The sequence below is a fragment of the Choloepus didactylus genome, chromosome 6, assembly GCF_015220235.1.
Source record: "Choloepus didactylus isolate mChoDid1 chromosome 6, mChoDid1.pri, whole genome shotgun sequence".
NCBI lineage: Eukaryota > Metazoa > Chordata > Mammalia > Pilosa > Megalonychidae > Choloepus > Choloepus didactylus.
The window spans coordinates 124,784,228-124,800,708 of NC_051312.1; the positions used below are offsets into that span (position 1 = coordinate 124,784,228).

The 16,481-nt window shown below is 36.4% G+C and overlaps 2 protein-coding genes across 2 annotated transcripts in view; both read left to right on the forward strand.

Moving 5' to 3' along the window:
* Positions 1-16,481, forward strand: part of DDX10 (DEAD-box helicase 10) — a 350,279-nt gene that overhangs the window by 114,101 nt on the left and 219,697 nt on the right.
* On the forward strand, positions 1,708-4,007 carry LOC119538421 (beta,beta-carotene 15,15'-dioxygenase-like). The gene is given in 4 exon segments (XM_037841352.1): positions 1,708-2,341; positions 2,343-2,562; positions 2,565-3,122; positions 3,125-4,007. Coding segments are annotated over 4 exon segments (1,599 nt in total). The 5' UTR covers positions 1,708-1,711; the 3' UTR covers positions 3,316-4,007.

Consider the following 16,481-nt stretch of genomic DNA (forward strand, 5'->3'; position numbering starts at 1 on the left):
CAGGTTCTCCAAAATGTGCTTCTCAAGCTCCCTGTGCTTACTCCTGTCCTAGCACTCAGCCTGCACAATCATATTTTGTTCATTTCATTACACTATACCATATACTTTTGAAGGCAGGGAATGCATATGATTCACTTTTGTGTTTTTATATCATATCTATCAGGGTTGCCCATCATTATAGTAGTTGCTTGTTGAATGAAATGAGTGAATGGATAAATATATGAGCAGAACCTCGAATTCATATTTGGTTGATCTCTTGTGTATGTTTGTTTAGATTCCTTATCCCAGTTTGAGACTATACCATTTCATAGAAAACTATCCCTGGAGCATAATAAGGGGTCAGCAAAAAATTGTTGACTGAATGGGTTAACCTTAAATAGGACCCTACGTTGGTTTTGAAAAGATGAGTCAGATACAAGTGGATATTTTGTTTGGACTCATCCCGTGAATGGCATCTTTTGAGCTTGAATTTGTATGTGGCTTTGGACAGGGAATAAGGTTAGGACAAAGGGTGAGTGTATAAATTATTGTTGCTAAAAAGACTCTGCAAGGTTCTTTCCTACAGTTATGTATTTCTTTAGCTGAAGATTTAACCTTTGCAGAGGCAGAGGTAAATGGCAGCAGGCTTCCCATTTCTCAGTGCGATCATAAATGCTCCTTCACACACTTAGTTCCAGTTAAGTCCCATTCTCCCCACATTTAAGAAGCTTGGAGAATCAATCTAAAAACTGCTAGGTAATATTTTTGCCATTCTTTTAGAAACATTTGAGCAGGCACGATAATAAAAATTCTCTAGATATATTTGTTCACTTCTGATTTAGGTTTATATGTTCTTGGTAAAAGTGCATTTAGTAGTATAAAGGAGAAAGATGACTCAAGTTTTTGCAAATTCACTTACAACTCATTTATACTTAATTATGTATTCCTATTAATATCCTTAATATCAATGACTTTATGTGGTTTTCTAGGAATTCCTCAGATTGGGAATTGAGGGAAAGAATAGTTTTGTCACAGTTGGAAAGCAGTTTTATTGAATCTCACACATCATGTGAGATGTAAAGCCTTAGCAGATGCCAAGGAATGATTATTTAATGAGACTATTTATGTCTATGGTTTTCTTAGGTTGAAAGACTCTCCTGGACTACTTTAGGATAAAAACTTCTTTCTTATTCTGTTGAGATCCCTGTAGGTGGAGGTAAAAACACCCACAACTAATTCAGGGACTCATTCTTGTTTACAGTGAAATAATTCATAGTGCCCAGACTAAAAAGTTCATTGAGGACGAATAAAAATACTAAGCCTTTAGGGTACAGTGGGTTAGCTTGAGCATTTGGGATTGTATTGGTTGACCTTAAATACACTCGGCAACATTTTCCTCCCTGTAGTTAATCAAGTGTTTTTTTTAATCAAGTATTTTAATCATTTATTGCTGAAATGTAAAATATGAAAAAAATTAGACTTGTTGCCAGCCTTCAGTAACCTTACATAGTCAAAGAGACAGGACACTCATATGGAAATTTTAAGTGAAATAATATAAGATCTCAGTGCAAGGAAGTCCATGTAAAAAGAGATTCTGAGCCTCAGGTGAGGGAAAATCAGCCAAGAGCAAAAGAGGGAAGAAAATAATGGCCACAGGAAGGAAGGAGGCATAAAGGCAGAGGCAGGCCAGCAGAAAGGAAGAGGAAGGAGGAGGGAGCCATACTCCTTTCAAATGTGGAAGTGTGGCTGTTTGCTGAGACTGTCACCCCCTGTGATGGATATAATATTTTGCAGAAATAGGAAGGAACAACTGGAACCCGTGAGGGCCAAAGTCACATGCAAGATTCCAGCATGGCTGCAGGGAACCCTGCTTCGCGTCGGGCCTGGGATGCACACAGTGGGGAAGACCGGATACAACCATTGGTTTGATGGCCTGGCCTTGCTCCACAGCTTCATGATTGGAGATGGTGAAGTCTATTACCAAAGCAAGTACATGAGAAGTGACACCTATAATGTCAGCACTGGGGCGAACAGGATCATGATGCTGGAGTTTGGAACAATGGCCTATCTGGACCTCTGCAAAAACATATGTTCTAAAGCTTTCTTCTACTTGTCTCATGCCATCCCAGACTTCACAGATAACCGCCTGATTAACATCATGAAGTGTGTAGAAGACTTCTGTGCGACCACAGAGACCAATTACATCAGGAAAATCAACCCACAGACTCTGGGAACCCTGGAGAAGGTGGATTATCATAAATACATGGCCGTGAATCTGGCAACATCACATCCTCATTATGATGAGACCAGAAACCTTTTCAACATGGGCACGTCCATTATGGACAAGGGGAAGACAAAAATCTGTGGCATTTAAGATCCCTGCTACAGTACCAGGGGACAAGAAGGTGGGGAAGAACCCCCTGAAGCACACAGAAGTTTTCTGCTCCATCCTCTCCCACTTCCTCCTCTCACTGAGCTACCTCCACAGCTTTGGAGTAACCGTGAACTACATCATTTTCCTTGAGCAGCTGTTCAAGTTGGATATCCTCAAGATGACAGCTGTGTACATGCAGGGAGCCAGCTGGCTTCCTGCCTGGCTTTCCACAGGGAAGATAAGACGTACATCCATATTGTGGACCAGAGGACCAGAAAGCCTGTTCTGACCAGGTTTTACACTGACACCATGGTTGTCTTTCACCACGTCAACACCTATGAAGAGGATGGCTGCATTCTGTTTGACATCATAGCCTATGAAGACAACAGCCCCTACCAACTCTTCTACTTGGTGAACCTGAACCAGGACTTTGAGAAGAACTCTAGGCTCACCTCCACCCCCACGGTCAGGAGGTTCACCGTGCCCTTCCATGTGGACAAGAATGCAGAAATCAGCACAGATTTAATCAAGCTGGACTCTACAACAGCAACAGCCCCGAAGGAAAAGGATGACCAAGTCTACTGCCACCTGGAATTGCTTTATGAAGGCTTGGAATTACCTCGGATTAATTATGCTCACAATGGGAAGCCATACCGATACATCTTTGCTGTGGAAGTTCAGTGGAGTCCAATCCCGACCAAGATACTAAAGTATGACCTCACCAAGTCGTCCTTAAAATGGGGAGAGGAGCACTGCTGGCCGGCAGAGCCCTGTTCATGCCCACACCAGGCACCCGGGAGGAGATGACGGAATTACCTTATCAGCCATTGTCTACTGATTCCCCAAAACCACATTTTCTGCTTATCCTAGATGCCAGAAGTTTCACAGAATTGGCTCACATAGCCGTCGATATGGAAATGCACCTGAATCTGCATGGTCTATTCATTCCAGACACAGACTAGAAAGTGAGAAAGCAGAGGCCTTCCCAGGAACAGCAAGACAGGGCTTCAGACTTAGGTGATGCCACAGACCTGAGGTAGCTGAGGCTTGTCACCTGGTATGCATCCCTCGACTGGCAACATCCTGTGGGACTCTAAACTTGATACCTTTCTTGGGCGGAGGGGTGGTCCATTGTTTCATTTGTACTTTTTCTTTCTGTGGGTACTTTCAGACAAGGGCGTGAGAGATAGAGCTTGTCCATATCTTTTCTTTCATTTTCTTTTTAGTCATGAAAAAACTTGTTTGAAAGTCAATCAAATATTGATTAACTCCAAGCACTTCGAAGAAAGCCCCTTTTCTTTATTACAAAGGCCTCCACTATGAATCAGATACTATATTAAATCACTATTATCATCATTCTTAGAATGAACAAACACCTTTGAGAGAAGAGACAGATAAATATTTATCATTGCTCCTTCTTCCCTATTTCTCCTTCCTTCCCTCCCTCCTTTCCTTCCTTCAAATGGACTAAACAGGGCATCTGTGAATTCTAGTTTTCCCAGCCATGCCTTTTTAGAAAGTTATGTGGCCAGGAAGGCATGTTGCATTGTGATCATTCTGTGCAAGACATGGTATAATGCAAATAATAAAAACTTTAAAGTAAAAAAAAAAAATTCCATGTATAATATTTACCATTAGCAGAGGTGGGGACAGTACAAAATGAGTTTGAGCCAATCAGTTATGGAAGAGTAGAAAATCTCTCTAGGAAATGATGGGTATGGGAGCAAGTGAAGGATATTTTCCATTTTATTTATACTTTTTTGTATTATCCATCTTTTCTACTGTGACCATTAATTGCTGTTTAGATATAAATCTAGTCATAGCATCAAGTAAAATGAAAGTTGATGTGGATTTATCATAAAACATGACTTCTAAAATAAAGTGTCTTTTTTTACAATTCTCTGTGTAGTCTTAATGATGAAAAGTTTTAATGAGCATTAATAGTTGATTTATTGGCAAGAAGAACTTAAATTATTCATAGATCTTGAACTCTTCTAGATCCTGACCTAATTTGGGTTTAGATATGTTGAAAATTAGTGCATCATGTTACTGGCATACCTCATTTTATTGTGCTCTGCTTTATTGGGCTTCACAGACACTATTTTTTTTTTTTTTTTATAAATTCAAGGTTTGTTGAGCAAGTCTCTTGGTGCCATTTTCCAACAGCACGTGTTCACTTTGTGTCTTTGAGTCACATTTTGGTAATTCTTGCAATATTTCAAACTTCTTCTTCATTATCTGTTATGGTGGTCTGTGATCTTTGATGTTACTGTTGTAATTTTGCAGGGGCACCATGAACTGTGCCCATATAAGACAGCAAACTTAATCGATAAATGTTGTGTGCAGTCGGACTGCTCAGGCTGTTCCCCCATTTCTCTCCCTTTCCTCAGGCCTCCCTATTCCTTGAGACACAATAATATTGAAATTAGGGCAATTACTAATCCCTCAATGGCTTCTAAGTGTTCAAGTGAAAGGAGCACTTAGACTGCAGATTGTGGGGGGCAAAATGTTTGTGGCTTCCTCTCCACATTCCTTTTGATTTTTGTGGGACATATTTACTTATCTGTAGGCTTCTAATCTTCCTGGCCCCAATCCACATTCTTTTTGTGCCTACTCTCACCCTCTTCCTCGTCTTTCCTTTGAATTATTAACAACCTCCCTATCTGATATCATTTATGAAATCTATTCTCCATCATAATCATCAGAAAATTAATTTAATGCTAATTTAATTACTACTATTAATTAATGTATTAATGTTAGCCTTGCAGAATTGTATGATTCCAAAGTTATTTCTTGGAATTTGTTCTAGTTAGTATGATGTTTATCAGACTGCTTAAGGACCCTGTTCTTTCAAGTTCTTTGGGTATATCAAGATTAGTATTATGCTTCAGATAGAAAACACACACATATACAATACACATTCACATTCACATAAAGCAAGTTTGATGAAAAAACATTTGTGTAAGGGCCTCTAATGGTAGTGTAAATTCCTGACAGACCCACTTTCCTGCAAATAAGAGCTATACATTTTGGACATTAAAAATTTAGTTAAACATTAAAACAACTACTTAAGGGTTGAGAGTGAGCAAAAGCAAGCAGATTTTAGAATGGAGTTGAAACTTGGAAGAAAGGTCTGTCATGGGGTGGGTATTCTTTACAGCTTTGCTCTAAAGATGGGCCACAGTCATAGGGTGGATAAAACTACCATAGGAAGCACACAGTCTGAGGAATGGTATAGAGCTGGGGCAGTCACTGCTGCCAAAGAGTAAGGGGCAGGCTTCTGGAAGAGAGAGAACTAGAGAAGGAGAGTTCTATGCTCTGTGTACAAACTCTGCCTAAGTCTCTGACTGATTCCTAAATGATGCAAGAATGGGGCATATTTAAAAGAGCTTGTGCCATAGCTAAACAAACTGAACTGAGATTTCAGCTGCCACCACTGCAGGTTAGACAGAGTTTGCAGTCTGATTCTCACCAAATTAATTGCCTACTAATACAAAAACATCAGTACTCTTCAGAGGATTATAACAGAATCTTGAGTATGTACAACATAACCTTCATAGTGAACAGGATATAATCTTCCATTTCTCAATACATGAAGAAACAAGAAAATGTGACCCATTTGCAAGGGAAAACACTAGAAATAGAGGTCAACTCCAAGGTGACTTGGATATAAGAATTATCAAATAAGGATGTGAAACGAGCTATTATAAATATACTCAGTGAGGTAAAAGACAATATGTTCATATCGGATTAAAAGAAAAGAAACCTCAGCAGAGAAAGAAGAAATTAAAAAAAGAAAAAAAGCAAATGGAGTTCTTAGAACTGAAAAATACAGTGTCTGGTACAATTCACTGGATAGACTTAATAGCAGAATGAAGATGACAAAGGGAAGAGTCATTGAACTTGAAGTTCAGTGGAAATTATCTAGTTTGAAGAAGAGAGGGTGAAAAAAGAGTCTAGAGGATTTGTGGGACAACATTAAAATGTCTAATGTGTGTGTGATTGCAGTATGAGGAAGAGAGGAGAGGAAGAATGGTGCAGCAAAATTTTTGAAGAAATAATGGCTAAAAAAATACTCTCATTTGCTGAAAGACATAAGTTTATAGATTCAAGATGCTTAGTGAATCCTAACAGATAAATTTTTAAAAAACTGTGCTGAAGCATATCATACTTAAACTGCAGAAAACCAAAGAGAGAGAGAAAAATCTTGAAAGAATCCAGAGAAAAACAACTTATTTCGTAATTATTTGGATGGCTGTGAACTTACCAGAAACCATGGAAGCAAGAAGACAGTGGAACATCTTTGAAGTACTGAAAGAACAAGAGAAAAATGAAACCAGAATTCTGTGTCCAGCAAAAATATCATTCAAGATTTAAGGTGAAATTGACATTTCCAGATAAAAGGAAAACCAAGAGAATTTGTCATCAGCTCGTCTGTATTCTAATAAATGCTAACTCAGTTCTTCAGCCTGAAGGGAAATAATACCAGAAGGAAACCTAGATTATCTAAGAGGGCATGGAGATCATAGGAAATATCAGTAATTACATTAAATATTAAAGGACTAGACAATCCAATTAAAAGGCAGAGATTTATTAGAATTGAAAAAAAATCCAAGACCCAATTCTATGCTGTCTACAAGAGATACACTTTATATATAAAGATACCTAAAGGTTGAAGGTAGATGGGAAGATGCACCACACAAACAGTATGGTATATGTTAATATTTAATATAATTATTGATGTTTCTTATGACCTCCATCCCCTCCTGGATAGTCTAGGTTTCCTTCTGGTATTATTTCCCTTCAGTCTGAAGAACTGAGTTAGCATTTGTTAAAGAACAGTTAAGGTATACGGCATAAGTGACTATATTAATATTAGATAAAATAGACAAGGCAAAGAATATTAACTAGAGATACAAGAGAGATTTTATAATGATAAAATAGCCAATTCATCAAGAAGCCATATAATCACAAATATGTATGTGCCTAATAACATGAGACAAAAATTGACAGAATTAAAGAGAGAATTAAAGAGAGATTCATTACAGGAGATTAACACCCAAATGTCAGGAATTGATAGAGCAACTAGATAAAGAAAATCATTAAAGGCATATAAAGACATAGAGAATCTGGACTATCAACCACCTTGATCTAGTTGATATTTTGGAATACTGCATCCAACAACTAGTTCATGTGGTGCATTCCCCTTAATATACCATATATTGGGTTATAAGATAAGTTTCAGTACATATTTGATAGGGTTGAATTCATACAGAGTATACACTCTGATTACAACAGAATTAAAGTAGAAATCAAGACATCTAGGAAAACTCTAAATATGAGAACATTAAGTCTTAAGGGTCTGAAGATTGTGTTTGCTAATTAGCTGTTTTTGGCTTCACAGTTCTGTGTTAACATGGATATTCAATTTTAATACTGGGGTAGAACTACGGAGGAACACAGAATGGATTGCATATGAAAGCCATGCTTACATGTTTTTGAAGGTCAGTGTGGTGATAGAAATAGAACTCTATCATTATACATAATTTGTGAAATAATGATTTATTACAGGGTACTGTAATTCCCCCCAAATTGGTGTTTACACTGTTATTGATCAGTGTGTCTAAGAGAATGGGGCATTACTGCCATATTTATTTCACTATTGAAGTTGTTAGCTTACGCAAGGTTGCATGTTTTATCAGGTCAAAATTAAAAGTTCTCTTGACACTTAAAGGTCAAGGAACCTATCTTTTTGTTACGCTTGAAAAAGAAACAGCGTGACTTTCCCATCGAAAGCTTCCTTTAATACTTGGCTTTCTCTGCTCATGCTTCTTTGTGGTGTCACTGCTGTAATTTTTTTATGTAAATGTCAATACTTATAGCATGTATAAGATGTAAACTGTGGATAAATCATATTTAATGCATAGAATTTTGGTTGAGTCATCATAAAAGAAGCGAAACTAAAAGTGTTTAACAACCATTTTAAGAATATACAATTTCAGGTGTTTTTATTTTGTTGATTTAAATAGAATTACCCTTATGTGCAAACAGATTATAAAAATGATCATTTATACATTATTGTTGAAAGAATTTTGGTTTTACATCAGTTGGTAAGGAAACTAAGTAAAACAAGTGTTAAAGAACTGTATTTTAAAGACATTTGATATAGAATTTTTCAGTTCTTTGTGTAGTATGATGGGCAGTGCTATAAACATGCTGTAAAATTATTTTTGTCCTGAACTTGTAATTTCCTTTTTTTAAAGAGAAAGAAAAAAGACTAATTAGAGTTCAGTATGATCAAAACTAAAATAAAATTGCAAAATCTGTATAAAGTACAGCTGTTGCTTTGAATATTGTAGTTGATGGAAATGAGAAGCCATATTAAGATTCTGTTATTTAAGATTGCACTTGAGAAATTGGCTGTTGGAGAGTGTCATTGCTATTCTTCTTTGGGAAACAGAAAAGCTAACCTCAAAGAAATCTTTTGTTTTAGTATATTTAGCAGTGAATGATTTTATAGCACCCACTAACAGCTTGGTTTGCCCTTCAGTTAGTACTAAATTAAGCAGGTGTGGCTCAGACTGAACATCAGTTACATAGTTGAAATTTTCTTATGATTCACTCACCAAAAATGGTAATAGATAACTGGATACCCGAATCTTAAATTTTCTATTAACTGATTATAGGATATCGAACTAGTCACAAAACTGTGCTGTAAACCATTTTCCCTATTGTACAGTGTTTGCTATCCTTCTTCCCTTGACTCCTCTCCCCTTTTTTTTTTTTTTTTTTTTTTTTTTTTGCCATGGACTCTTTTGGCTATCTGATATGGCCCCCTTCTAAGAATAGTATTTCAAATGTATAAAATAAAATACATAGGATTACTCGGTGTACTGGTTTGAATGTATTATATCCCCCAGAAAAAGCCATATTCTTTGATGCAATCTTGTGGGGCAGATGTATTAGTGGGGATTAAGTTGGAATGTTTAGGTTAGGTTGTTTGCATGGAAAGGCACCCCACCCAACTGTGGGTGATGACTCTGATTGGATAATTTCCATGGAGGTGTTACCCCACCCATTCAGGGTGGGTTTAAATTAAATCACTGGAGCCATATAGATGAGCTGACAAACAGAAGGAACTCAGTGCAGCTGCAAGTGACATTTTGAAGAGGAGCTATAGCCAAGAGGGACACTTTGAAGAATGCACAGAAGCTGAGAGAATAGCTGCAGATGAGAGACAGTTTGAAGATGGCTGTTGAAAGCAGACTTGCTCCGGAGAAGCTAAGAGAGGAGGACAAACACCCCAAGAGCCATTAAGAGTGACATTTTTGAGAAACTGCAGCCTAGAGAGGAGTGTCCTGGGAGAAAGCCATTTTGAAACCAGAAATTTGGAGCAGACACAAGCCACGTGCCTTCCCAGCTAACAGAGGTTTACCGAACACCATCAGCCGTTCTCCAGTGAAGGTACCCGATTGTTGATGTGTTACCTTGGACACTTTATGGCCTTAAGACTGTAACTTTGTAACCAAATAAACCCCCTGTATAAGAAGCTGATCCATTTCTGGTGTTTTGCATTCTGGCAGCCTTAGCAAACCAGAACACTTGGTATCAAGATCATGGGCCTCCTGATTTTGATCATCTATCAACTCCAGATTAAGTATTTTTGTTATAGAAGGACTTGAGTTAGATAGACTCTTTCACTTCTTAATGTCTTTGATTCTAAATCTCTGAAGAGTCGCCATTGATTATGATGAAATATCTTAACAAATATATGAACATCCCTTGCTTTATAATTTATTATGTTTCTCTAGATGTCCTACTCTGCTCCGAAACCCTGTAATTTCTGTTATGTTAAAATACGTGACCTCTGATAAGTTTATTTACTAAATATAAATGTTGAAACATTTGTACCAGACAATGAATTTATAAAACTTTTCTGAGCATAAATTTGAGCAAAACACAATGCTAGAGATATTAGGAATACAAAGCAACAAAAGAAAAAGGCTTTTCTTCATGGAACTTTTTCCAGATGGAAGAAACCCACAACAGTAATCCAAGGTTTAGAGATTAAGGTTAAGAAACCAGTGAAAGTGCATAGTGCAGAGCCAGGTCATGAATTAGGAATATTTTACTCCAAAGTTGAATAGAGTTCTTTTCATCATAGCCTGAAGCTTTACTATATAATAGTTTCCAATGAGTGTTACAGGCTTCAAGTTCTAAAGCTCCCTCTTCATGGGCTGGGTGGAGAGGAAAGACTTCACAAAGATAGAATTATACAGATCGTGAAGAATGGGGCAGACAGTCCTAACAAAGGACCAACATGGTGAGGTTATGTTTTGGTGAGGGGGGTGAGTGGATCACGGTAGAAGGTTTGGCTGCAGTGACTACTTTTTAACCAGAGGTGTTAGAAATACATGCCTTCAAGATTAATCTGAGATAAATTTTACTTAGAGATCCTCTTACTTCTTGCTTTGGATGCATATTTAATGCAAGATAGAGAAAACAGATAGAGGTGTCGTAGTACTTCATTCAGCATGGGCAGTGGTTTGGGTTTCTGCCACATCTGTCTGCTGATATTTCTACTTTCTCTTCTGTGAGATGAATTGAGTTGAGGTGGTTCACCAAGTAATTTATCTGGAGCCTTGTTTAAATTCTCAGCTGTCACCACCTGACAACAAGAACTTCCAGTAGTGTTTTGGGTGATCACCAGTTATCCATGTTTTTCATCACTCTTATGGGTCTATCTTGGTATACTTATGAAGGCCCCAAGTACATAGCTGATGAATGTCATGAATCAGTTAGAACAATTCTGTTGTTCTGGTCCAACAGCCAGATTGGACTACCACATGCCATGTGGTGGTCATTCATTGTGGAATGATCACAATGAAGAAAACTGAAGATATTTATTTGAAAGGATTTTGTTTTTGTCATATTCATATTATATACACTTTTAAAGTATAATTGGTAGAAAATGACAAAACAGTGTTAATCTTGCACCAAACTTTAAAAGCAGACTAACATCTTTGCCTTTGTGAGCAGAAATACCTTAGTTTGTTATATTCCTTAGGCGATTAAATGGAATCTTTTTGATACTAGATTTTAAGACCCTACTAGAAGCGTATTTCACAATAGCATTCCATTTTTCTTCCTTTGGGTCTTTAACATAGTAGGTGCTCAATAAATATTTGCTGAATTGAATTCTGGTATCCAGGCTGTAATATTGAAACATGTAAAGCTCTTCATCAGAAATTAGACATGTGTTTAGTATCTATTACCCATGACTATTACAGTCTTTGCTTTAGAAGGGAGAACTTTATAATGCATAATAATTTGTTCAAACCAAATGTGCTTAATTGTTTTCTACAGATGAAATAACAGCAAGACTTGAGTGATCATTAAAATTTTATGTCTTAATATAAGATGCAAAACCTTACATAGTTAATTAAATGCCTATCTTTGGTTGGATAAAGACTATTTAAATAGAATCATTATTTTGTAGTTTGGTGTTTGCTTATTTTTACATTGAAATAAGTAACAGAGGCATCTTAAAATATAGGTTGTTCACAAACAAACAAAAAACAAACCTACAAAATGGAGGCATCTCCTCAAACTTGGATAAATATTTACCAAAGGAAGCAAATGGCCTTCTATGCATTGTCCTTACAAAGATTTATGAAGCAAAAATATTTGATAATAATTATTAAAAGTAATTGTAAATGACTACACTGGCCAAACATACCCCACTTGTTTTTCATATTTCCATTGGTTACACTTTTTATGTATCATGAATGGAAAGATTCTTTCTTCACTAATACCTGCAAATAGTTCAGAACAAAATAGGAAGCTAGAGTAAGCATATAAGACATATATTTCCTATGGTATATTCTCATTTGAGAATTGAAAAGTATGTAAAATTGGAGGCTTTGAACACAATGACAGATAAGCAAAACTATTTTCCTGGAACTCATCTGGAAAATTTTAGTGAAATTTTATACAAATTTAAGTTATTAAATGAGTGAATTTTAATTTTTAATTTGGTATTGATCTGAACCACATATTACTTACTTCACAGCAGTATTGAGGAGTTTAATGAATAAATTCTTAGGCTTTTTTTGGGATGCTCTACGAATTGTAAAGTGCTGAATACAAAGTATTTTCTGTATATATGTGTTTATATTAACATTTATATATTACATTTTTATTATTGACTATCTTCCTTTACTTTTTAACAAGTTGATCCAAGACATTAATATCCCTCATATTTTTTGGCTTAATTGTTGACATTATTCTCATTCTTTAAAGAATTTGTTTTTAACAAAGTTATAGTTTTGATGATTTACGTTGCAGTGAAGTAACGGTCTCTCCATGGTGGCCTCTTTTCTCTTTGGATTTGTTGCTGCTACTTTGTCTGGAATACATCTTATCACCTCATCATTTACTGTTGCCAGAACATAGTATGAACTTTGAAGACCCAGATTTAATATGATCTTTTATGTGTGCCTTCCTTGGTGGGTTCTCCAAGTGGAATGTATCTTTTCCGCATTGGCATTCTCATAGTGTGTTATACATTCATATGTTTGAGTATAGCCTTAACTTTACAAGTGTTATTTAGCTAGTGCCAAATTTGGAACTTCCTGCCATAAATCTAGTTACCCAAGTGAATGTGCTTGGTGATCCTTTGGGGTACAGAAAGAAAATATTAGAACTTTAAAAATATCTCATCCTTCTTTCTTTTCTGTTTATATTTGGTTTTGTATACATACACATACACAAACAAATTCTATAAATAAAAACAGATTTTGGGTGCATATTCAAAATGTTCCTACTAAAAGGTATGTGATTAAAAACATTAGGAAGCAAAATAGATAATGGATGGTTAATATCAAAATTAGAGTGGTAGCATTAAATGAAGGAGATGAACATATGCTGCATATTTACTTCATATTTTAGCTACAAGTTGAATGTATGTTAATAAGATGAGAGAGAAGCATCAAAATGGATTCCGTTTTCTTGTTCATAAATTCAGTTAGTCTGGGAGATTTATGAGCACAGAGGATAAACCATGTTCAGTTTTATCCCTTTACCTAGCTAGCTAAGTGGGCAACCCAGAAGATAGCAGTTAAAAACTCTTAAGTCCAAGCATCAGAAAAAGTTGAATTTTCAGATTGATGCCCTGACCTCTGTTTAATTTGTGTATGCTAACTCAAGCGAGCTCTCTTATGCTTCCTGACTTCACTGTTCTAGAAGATCTGATTTTTTTTTGCTGAATGTTGTGGGCCCCCACTCCAACAGAACAGATGCTGTTGATGGGGACTAATGTGGGCCAGGAACAAATGTAGGCTGTGCAGCAGCCTTTGGGCAAACTGCTGTGGATTTGTAAAACCTGTTATTGGCAGAAGGTGCTGCCTTGCCAGGGGCTTTCGAAAAACCTAGAGGTGCCATGAGAGGCTGCAAGAAGAAAAGCTGTTCTAAATCCTCACTAAAACAGTGCATTTTAACAATACAATTAAAAATAAAAATGCTTTTTGCAAATAAAGTCACTTGCCCTGGGGAAGTTCCTTAATGTTTCTTATTGTAGCTTGCATGTAAATTTTTCTGAAATTAATTTATATAGGAGTCATGATATTTATAGTATACTCAAACTTAAATCTCTTTCTGCTTATGAGCTAGCCGGGGGTAGACAAACTGTGCCCACTGAGACAAATTTGGCCTGTTGCCTCTGATTGTAAATAAAGTTTTATTACAACATAGCCGTGCTCGTTTGTCTCTGGTTGCTTTTGGGCTACAGCAGTAGAGTTGAGTAGTTACGAGAGAGACTATGTGATGCATAAAGCCTAAAATGTTTCCTGTTTGGCCCACTATAGAAAATGTTTGCCAATCCCTGAGTTAGCTAGGCTTGCAGATGTTTTACAGATAGTTCTTTTCTTTTTCCCCAGTTAGATGGCTTTTTAGCTGTTTGCATAGAGAATCTTATTTTTTATGAGATAATATAGAGGAATGGTGGTTAACAACATTGGCTCTGGAGTAAAACTTCATGGGTTCAAATCTTGCCTCAGCCATTTAAAAACTGACTGATCTGGAAAATGTTATTTTTAATACTAAGCTTAAGGGGTTGTTCTGAGAATTAAATGAGTTAAGTATCTACCACATGACAGTTCTCAATAGAAATTAGTTTTTTTTTCCACTTAGGTTTTCTTTTTCTTTTTTTTTTTTCCCCTTCCTTTGAAATCTGAATTAAAGGAAAGGCCAGGAACTATTCCAAGATCATGCATCAAGTCAGAATTTTCTTGAAGAGTCCCTCAAAATGTAGCATCTGGCTACATTGCTTGTGTTCTTGCTCCTACAGTTTTCTTTAAAGATATTTGTTCAAACCACAGGAAGGTAGATTTGCAGAAAACTATATTGAATGTGATTTCTGTTGGCTAATCCATTTTTGTTTTTTGTACTTTGATCTAGTAAAATTCAGTGGGAGGTTGCTCATTGTACTGCTTATGATATCCTGGATGATTCCTAAATAGAAGAGAATTCACTAGTGCTGTGGGGCCTTAGGCATCTTCATGTCAAACTCATTGAGATCAAATTGCATTCTTCATCTGCTTTAATCAGATTGTAAGCATAATGAAACTTAAATTTACAGTTGTCTTGAGAATAAGGCCACTGAATAGTTCAGAGATAAATTGAAATGGACCTGATATTTTCATTCAAATCAATTTACTCAGCATCACTGAGCTGTTTAGCTTTTAGGTTGCTGTGTGTAGTTGTATTTGTCTGTTGATTTAAGATATTGTGGACTCTACTTGATCTTTGATTACATAGTACTGAACTAGTATCTTTGTTCCTGTGACATCTTTATGGTTCTTTTAAAACTGAAAATAGGTTAGAATTGTGACTGATTTTATATGGATTTCAGATTGGCTACTTTTGGGTGTCTCCTCCAGTGCATCCTGACTAAATAAGATTATATTTTTTGTGTTGTTTTCAGAATATCTATTTGTATTTTCTTGATGTCCATTAGACTTTTGGCTAGACCTATAGTGAGAAAAACACAGTTATCTTAATTAACGTTAATATTTGTTTAGGTACATATTTCAGATTCTTTTGGTCTTAATTGAAGGTGGGTAAGTTGTCAAGTCATTTATTAAGTGGAATTACCTTTCTTGTAGCTCCTCAAGCATCCAGCACACATCACTTTTCTCTCTTGATCTAAGAAAGATCTGAAAAACAAATCAGAAAACTTAGAACATTTGATTTTAGTCTATGTCTGGTGAATTCTTTAGTGAAATAAATTCTCCACCCGGAGTGTATACAGAGTAAGGCTGCTGAGGAAGGTGCCATTTTGAGAAGCTGGATGATGTTCTGGTGTCTGTGGTCTGTGGTTCTCCTCTGCCTACCAAGAATTCTCCAAAGCAAAACATCGACTTATCTGTATTCCCCTCCACTTCATCTTCCCCCTCTTTTCCTATCTCTATAGAGGAAATGTTTGTTCTTCCTTCCAAGAGTTGCATGGCATATCAACATTGCATATCAAAATCATTTGATTTATAGAAACCCGGTTACAAACTTTTGTGTACTTGTCTATACAACATAAGCTATACCTGTTAACTGTAATTTTTATATTATTATCCAGTTAAAAATATTTCCCAGTAGCCATATGTTTATTGTTTTGAAGACTACTTATAGGACTTGTTAGCAGATTTGTGTACATGTAAATCTTTCTATTATCTATTATAAAATTTCCATACCTATTAAAGCTCCTAGGTCCAAATAGCCACAAGTGCTGTGGCCAAGAATGGTGCCTGAGGGGTTTCTTATGATAGCACAGTTGTCTTCCTTGATGTCAACCTTAAGTATTAGGCATATATTCCAGCTGCTTTTGATAGTCTTGTGATTCTGTTATTTTTCGATTTGACCAAACTCTTACTCTGTTTCCTTCTAGTACAACCCATTGGTTGCCCTCTTGGAAACTGTTGTACCTTGTGGCCATAATTTCTTCATCCTCTAGCCTTTATAATTCATTTTTCTCCCTGCAGTTGTTTTCTGGCTTTTCCCTGGCTCCCGTTTCTCTTGTCTGTTCATTTTCTTACCATGTATCAGCCTCAGTTGCCTTTATTTTCTCCCTGCTTTCTAT